This window comes from Cibotium barometz, chromosome 18 (assembly GCF_041138505.1).
Source record: "Cibotium barometz isolate CiBa-2024 chromosome 18, ASM4113850v1, whole genome shotgun sequence".
Lineage (NCBI taxonomy): Eukaryota > Viridiplantae > Streptophyta > Polypodiopsida > Cyatheales > Cibotiaceae > Cibotium > Cibotium barometz.
The window spans coordinates 46,047,094-46,054,885 of NC_141063.1; the positions used below are offsets into that span (position 1 = coordinate 46,047,094).

The 7,792-nt window shown below is 55.9% G+C and overlaps 1 protein-coding gene across 4 annotated transcripts in view; it reads left to right on the forward strand.

Moving 5' to 3' along the window:
• The window catches only part of LOC147629400 (AT-rich interactive domain-containing protein 6-like), a 124,469-nt gene that overhangs the window by 98,739 nt on the left and 17,938 nt on the right, over nt 1-7,792 (forward strand). For 2 of the 4 annotated variants that reach the window (XM_086812659.1, XM_086812656.1), the window contains one exon: nt 121-171. In XM_086812659.1, the coding sequence (XP_086668785.1) occupies nt 121-171 (51 nt within the window). Of the gene's footprint in view, nt 1-120; nt 193-7,792 lie in introns of all 4 variants that reach the window. The other 2 variants (XM_086812655.1, XM_086812658.1) reach the window with 1 other exon arrangement.

Sequence of the window (7,792 nt, forward strand, 5' to 3'; positions counted from 1 at the left end):
TGGGTCTTGCTTGCTTAGTTTTTTTTGGAAGTGGCTGGGTAGCATTTCTTTTTGAAACGCTGGAGCTTCAGACGTACTACAAGAAACTGATAAGAATGTAATGGTTTGGTGTCTTGCCAGCGGGATTGCTTCGAGGTGTATGCTCTAGTTCCGGGCCTGCTACGAGAAGAGGTATGCGTTGCATGCACACATGTACGTACCATTACCATAAGAAAAACAGAAAATGTAGCATTTGTAGTGGTATTTAACAGATGACCAGAAGGGTCTATAAGCAGTACGTCTGCCATGCCTAATTGAAATGCATTCAGTTTCGTCTAAGAACCCTGGAGTACGTGCTAGGAGTGCCAATACTCTCTATAGGCAATGGGTGTAACATGTTAGGTGGGGCAGGTTTTTTTTTTTTTTTTTCCAGAAAAGATCCTTTCATTAGTTATAAAAAACGCCCGTAGGGCTACAAAAGATCCTCTCCTGCTCACAAGAAAAAACAGAGCAGGGAAAACAATAGGGCAGCCAGGGAGACTCTCCCTAGGTGCTGAAAAGTACAAGTATCAGTACAAAGAACTGAATGGCTATATCATACAATTGGAGGGGGGAAAAGCCAAACAGGTGGCCTGTAGTGCCAGCGGGGGGACCCCGTGTGAAGGGTATAGAAGGGGCCGCTGCGCCAGGTGGTGTGAAAGGCCTGGCGCCGCAAGATCGCCTCATCTGAGTCGCCCCGAATGCGGTCGTACTGTCCCCGCAAGGTGTGGATCAACTCCTGTCAGATCCCCCGAACAGTCTCTGCTGGTGGCTCCAGTCTCCCCTCAAAAGCCCTGAAACACCAGGCCTTCCAGGTGAACCAGATGGTGATGCTGCTGAGGAGCTCCCATCGTAGATCCCTCTCCTGTGTCCAACTGGCGGACGAGAAATCCGGTGAAGGAACAAGGCGAGGCTGGCCCCTAATGAATCTGATGGCCTGGCTGTCCTGCTCCGTCTCATAGCCCATAGTAGGCCCTGACGAAGTCGACCAAGCAGCGGCACCCCACGTATACGTACCCTCTGGAGAGAGGGGGGCCAGAATACGCAGCATCCGCAGCCAAATTAGTTGCGCCGGAGGGCAGTCCCAAAGGCAATGTCTATGTGTCTCCATAGGGTGGCCGCATCGGACGCAGGCCGCCGGAAGACCGCTGTAGACAAGCCAGGTGCCAACTGCTGAGCCCCTGTGGGCGACCAGCCAGTGGAAAGTCGAGATCCTGCGGGCGTGTCGACTAGCCCAGAGTTGGGCCCAAAAATCCTCCAGAAACTCCTGTGAGAGTCCCTGTAGCCGCCTGCAGCTGGAGAGACCATCCTCCTCGCTGTCAAAATATGCCGTCCCAACAGAACAGTATACTGAAAAAAGGTAATCTCTGTGGCCTCAAGGGATGCATAAGGATCGTGCCACTCGTACTCACCAGGGTCCCACTGTAGCTGGGCCAAGGGGTGTGCTGCATATGCCCATATGCGCCAATCCGGGAGCACATCTGCAGGGTCTAGGTCAATATGCCACTTCCGAGAAGCGGCGGCCACTACCCGTATCCTCTGAAAGGTGCACTCTGCAACCAAAGGTGACTCCGCATCCACTCTCTGAAGTCTGCCCTCATCCTGAATCTCGTAGTAGAGGCATCTGCCATCCTCAGTGCAGGCTCTGACAGCAATCAGGATCTCCAACTGTGTAAAGGCTCCCATCCACCGTGGGGCCACTAGCTCGATAGGCGTCAACCACTCCTCTGTGAGTGCCTCCTGAATGTCATCCCTCATAATCAACCCCCCTCTGAAGTGACTCAGCCTCTCCACCTGGATCTCCTCTGGTAGACTGCAGAAGGCCTGCCAGTCTCCAAAGCTACGTGCTGGGCCTGCCGCCAAAGGTCCCCAGGCTAGACGAGGCCGAGAACCCAGCATATGACCCTGCTTTGTGCGAACCGCTGGGCTCCAGATGAGCGGCTGTCTGGCCCGCTCCTCAACACAAGAAGGAGGTCGCTGAGAGAGCCCCGGTCTCAGCAGCTCCCAAGCTCTCAGGATGCTCAAAGCAAATCTGTCCTCCCATCCTCTACTGAGGCCTGTCCTCCTCATCTCTATGAAGATCCATCGAATCTCTGGTGCCCAAGTGCCCCCTGTTGGGGGAGCCCGAGCCTGCAGCCGCTGCAAGAGAAGCTCTTTCCAAGGCTCAGCGCCTGGAAGCAGCCCCCGAACAATAAGCTTTCCCAATAAGGCTCTACTCTGATCGACTGGATCTATAATGCCCAAGCCTCCTTGAGCTAGCGGAAGTGTAATAACTGCCCATGCAACCTTTGCCCGAGCTCACTGACCGTCCCGCCTTGACCAAAGAAAGTTCCTCATCAGCCTCTGTACCTGGCTGATGCAAGAGCTCGAGAAGATCCAGCAAGACGTAATGTATCACATGGTCGCTAACAGCACCTGATTTGCCACCACCACCCTCCCGGCCAAGGATAGTCGAGCTGTACTCCAATACAAAAGCTTCTTGCGAATGCTCAGAAGAAGCGGGGCAATTTGATGCTCAGGTGACAAATCTAGTCCAATCTGGCATCCCAAGTACCGCACTGCTGTGCCAGGAGGAATCCATCTAAAGCCGGGGTCCGGGCTCCATGCCGGAGTGGGAGCGCTACTGATCCAAAAGGCCACTGTCTTGCGCCAATTGATCAATTCTCCTGAAGCTGCACTAAAAACCTGGAGCGACTGCTCTGCCCGAAGAAGATTGGCCTCCTGGCCATGCAAAAATAAGCCCGTGTCGTCTGCAAACTCAGCATCGAGCAGGTCCTCCCCCCGAACTGGGAGCTGGAGTCCTCTCAAACCAACCTCCTCTGCCGTCAAATACATGCTCATAGCCTCCGCAAAGAAGAGAAAAAGAAAAGGGGCGAGGGGACACCCCTGGCGGACTGATCTGGTCAGCTCAAAACTCGGCCCCCGTCCTCCTGCAATCAACACCTGGCTGCGAGCTATGGAATATAGAGCCGCCACCCCTCTAATCCAACCTGGCTCAAAGCCCAGGCGAAGCATAGTGCCCTCTAAGAAACCCCAATCGACTCTATCATATGCCTTCTCAAAATCGAGAAGCATCACGACCAGGTCCTCACCAAACTCGGGCCGTCGCCTCCTAGAAGGTGATAATGTTGTCAAGGATACTACGCTCCTTGACGAATCCTGTCTGGGTAGCATGAATCAACTCCCCCAGGAAGGGCTGGATCCTCAAAATCAAGGCCTTTGCTAAGACCTTGTAGACAGTATTGAGGATCGTAATAGGTCTCCAATGCCGAATATCATCTGATACTCCCTCCCCCTTGGGGATGAGAAAGATCAAGCCCTCTGAAAAGCTCTGTGGCATCACCCCAGTGTCCAAAACATACTGAAAGCCCCTGCGGAGGCCTGGTCCCAAAAGGTCCCAATATCACATAAAAAAGGCAGGCGTCAGCCCGTCCTCCCTTGGGCAACAATGGCGCGGCAGGACCCTCAAGGCCTCAGCAAGCTCAACCTCTAAAAGAGGTGCACCAAGGACTGTACGCATACGATCTGTGACCCTCCTCTGCACCTGGGCCCACACCGTCTGTCTGCAAGCATCCCGAGCCTCAGTGACTGGCTCCGCTGAAAGCAGGTCTCTATAGAACCCAGTGGCAATGGCTCTGATCTCCCCAGGCTCAGTAGCTACAGACCCGTCCGGCCTCCCAAGCTGACGGACTCCTGCTCGAGCATGGCGGGGTCCAGTAATCTCAAAAAACTCCCCAGTCACTCTATCCCCAAGCTGCGTCCACTGAGAGGCCTGGCGATGATAGTAAAACTCATGTCTCTGCTCCTCTGCCTCTCTAACCTCCTGGCGTGCCTGGCTCAGCTGGGACGCCACCCACTCACATGCAAGCTGCTGCTCTCAGCCGCTGCTCCTGCTCGCGAATCTCTCACAGCAGCTGCTGCTCTCAGCCGCTGCTCCTGCTCGCGAATCTCTCCCATCCGTGTCAAAGCTGCAGCGTGCAGAAAAGAGCTAAGCTCCATGAGTCCCTGGGCACACTGGCCTGTTGCATCCTGGTCAGAGCACTGACTATCATGCCAGATCTTCTCAATGTCCTCTGCGAGACTAGGATCTGTAAGTACCCTCTCTGGGATCCTCAACTGCAAGCTGGGCTCCCGTGTCCTCTCCTCAAGCGTCAAAATAACTGGCGCATGATCTGAAAATGAGGTGCCAGCGAGAATGCCAACGGAGCCCCCTCGCTCCCCTAACCAGTCGCCCACATAAAAGCGATCAATCCGTGATACATTAGTCCCTCCTTGCCGGCGATCCGACCGAGAGAAACTAAGACTGTCCTGAGAGCGAGAGAAGGCCCCATGCTGCCACGCATCAGTGATGCTCAGTGACATGCAAAATCGCTCCCAAGCTGCAAGCTCTGTGCCGTGCACTGTAACATGACTGCCTCCCACCCTATCAGCCGGGTCTTCAAGCATGTTGAAGTCACCCCCGACACACCAATGTGCGGCCTCTGGCAATGCATCCGTAACCTGGGTCCAGAACTCTGCCCTGGCACTAGCATGGTTGGGCGCATAGACGTTGAGCGCGCCCACTAGTTCATCGTGCATCCTCAGAATGACATACTGTGCTCTACCAGGCACAATGATCCCTCGATCCACAATGGCCTGTCGCCATACATATGCAATGACCATGCATACTCCTCCCTGTCCACCCAAAGGACCAAACCTTGCAAACCAAAAGGTGTCCCATCTACCAGGCATCACCGAACCATATCTCCGGATCCTGCTCTCACCCAAGTGGTGCTCCTGCATCATCAAAATATCAATGCTGCCACCAACCAGGCATCTCTAAAGCTCCTGCCTCAAGCAACCACGATAGCGTATATAATGTGCTCCGCCAAGGCCCTGTACATTCCATGAGATGATCTTCATGGATGACCTGCTGAGGTGGATGCTGTCTCAGCCGTATATGGCGGGCCTTCGCAAGCGGCTTGGATGGAGAATAGTCCCCATCCGAGCGGCTGCGAATCTGCCCACCCGGTGTACTGCAAGAATCACGGATCAGGCGCCAGTGGGCTGTGTCCCATGGCGACTGCCTCCCGCTCAGACAGAGCAACCTCGTGTATACATACATATCCAGGGTCGCGTGCTAAGTCTGCCACTATGCGAACGACCAAATGACGAATCCCTGAGGCATCCACACTCCCGGGATCGAAGAAAAAATGAGCCAACTCCCATAGTCGGCCTATCACATCTGTCACCTCCAGATCACTCACATGATGAGAAAACTCAACTGCCTGAGTCTTCAAAGTGCTAAGAGCGAGCTCTAGAGTCCACTCCTGGTCGCATGGGCCACATAGAGTGAACGAGAAGGCCACCGCTGAATCAAGTGCCTCCTCCCCGCGGGCCGGAGGAATCACTACATGAACTCTGATGGGTGCTGGCTCATGGGGGCCCTCTGCTCCAAAAGCCGTGTGAAGGCGTAATCAAAAGCCTCCGAGCGCTGTCTAGTGCCGAGGCGACTTAGCCGACTGCGGATAGATGATATCCGTGAAGCCCGAATCGGCATGGTAAGTCTCCTCTGTGGTGCACGAGCGAGGTCGGTGCTCAGCACCCTCCGGACTGCAGGTGAACGCCAAGGGACTGCCAGGGCCTCCCGAGGAGGTGAGGCGGGCGGGGGGGGGGGGGGGGGGGGGGGGGGGGAGAGGAGGGGGGGGCGAGGGGGTGGAGGGGGAGCCCGCTGCCGAAACCGGAGCGGGGACGGGAGGAGGCGAAGGTGGAAGCGAGGCGGTGGGGGGGTGAAGGAGGGGGTGCTGGCATCTCTTGGTTCTCAGTCGTCGCAGGGGTCTCCTCCTGGAGGGGAGCAAAGCTGTTCCTCACGGGAACCCAGTGATGCTGAGACTGTGGCTGCTGCTGCTGCAGCGGTCTCTGGGCGTGCTGCTGTGGCTGTCTCCCTCGACGGCACCCCTGTTCAGGCTGCCACTCCGAGGTCTCTGTGGCTTGAGCAGGTGTCCCGGAGGCTGCCTGCCGAGCCGCATCTGTGGGCGGGCCATCAGGGGCCTGCTGCTGTGGTGAGGATCGAGGTCTCTTGCGAGGGCAGGCCTTGGCCAGATGACCGACCTGCCTGCAAATGAAGCACTGGTTCGGGAGCCCCGAGAACTCCACTCTCTGATCAATCCATCCCCCCCCTATCCTAGGTAGCTGAATGACCTTAGGAAGGGAGGAGATGTCAGACACCAAAACTCTGACCGAAGGTAGCCCAGCTGCTCTGGCCACCATTGAAGCTGTTGTGGGGCCAGTCTCTAGTACCGAGCCCACCAATGCTCCTAGCCTAGAGAGGAGCGGAAGATACTCCCGGCGGAGTCCAGGGAAGCAAACTGTAACATGGAAAAGGTGCTCTCCCTGCTCGGCCGCTGCTGGGTCAAAGCCATGCTGCCAAGGTTTGAAGAAAGCCCGAGCACCCCTGATGTCAAGGGGACTCGTAGCTAGGACCTTGGCCACGCTCTGGGCGGTCTCGAACTCGATCTGGTAATGTCCACGGCCCAGTAGCTGTACGTCCAGGGTCTTGTCCACATCTGCAAGAAGGCGGGCCTGGAGAAGATCCCGGATCTCCCCTCTGCTGGGGCGAGTGCCGACTATACGGCAGATGGTGGAATGAGCCTGGAGGCCTTCCACCTCTGCGGTGAGGCTCGCTTCCTCTTCTGGCGAAAGAGAAAGCCTGATGGGGGTGTCCTCAAGGGCGGGCGAGGGGGCTGCGGGGGAGTCCCTCTGAGGCGGGGTGGGAGGAGCCTCCATCAGAGTCAGAAGCTATGGCGAAGGCGAGGCGAAAGCGGAGATCCTGCAAGAACTGAGCTGCACACAGAGAGGCGGAAGATGAAGGCCGGAGAAAAAGGAAAAACCCTCCCGGGGGCGGAAATCAGCAAGAAAAGGGGGGGGGGGGGGGGGGGGGGGGAGCTGCGCGCAAGAGGGGTGGGGGGGAGAAAGAGCTGGCGGAGGAGGGGGGAGGGTCGGGGCGCTGCAGAGGGGAGGTGGGCGCGAAAAGGAAGGGGGGGCGCGAAGGAGAGGTGGGGCGGTGGGCAGTACAGCGAGGGAGGGGGGCGCAGCAGTGAGGGCAGGCGGGGGGGGGGGGGGGGGGGGCAAGGGGGGGCGCGAGGAAAGAGGGGGGCACGAGGGGGCAAGCAGGCAGGTAGGCGGGGGGGCGTAGGTGTGCAGGTAGCGCGAGCAGGGAGGGGCGGGAGCTTCAGCGAGCATGGAATAGGTGGGGCAGGTTTATGTACATATACATATACATATATGTATATATATATAGATATATACATATACATATACATATACATATATATACATATATATATATTGTATGTATGTATGTATATATGTATATAAAATATAAATATTTGAGAGAGAGAGAGAGAGAGAGAGAGAGAGAGAGAGAGAGAGAGAGAGAAAGAGATTTTATTAACGTCTTCCAAAAGACCGAACTCGGCCTATGAGACAAATCAGTGTACCTGTGTGGGGTATCCTCTGTCATCCCAACAAAATGAAAAAGTACTGAACTAAAAAAGCTGAATCTGGGTGTGCAATAAGTACAATGAGTGGGGGAGGTGATGGAGCTCTACTACTAGGAGAATGCAAAGCTATATGCATGGAGTATACAATCATGATATGCAACCTAGCTAGCTCCATCCTGTACCATACTGGGGGTATAGAATGGTATACATCAATGAAGGGGGTGTCCACAGCTCCCTGAAGAACATGCCTGGGTCTGCTCTGAAGCGAGCCAGTCGCTCCGCACCCTCTCTGT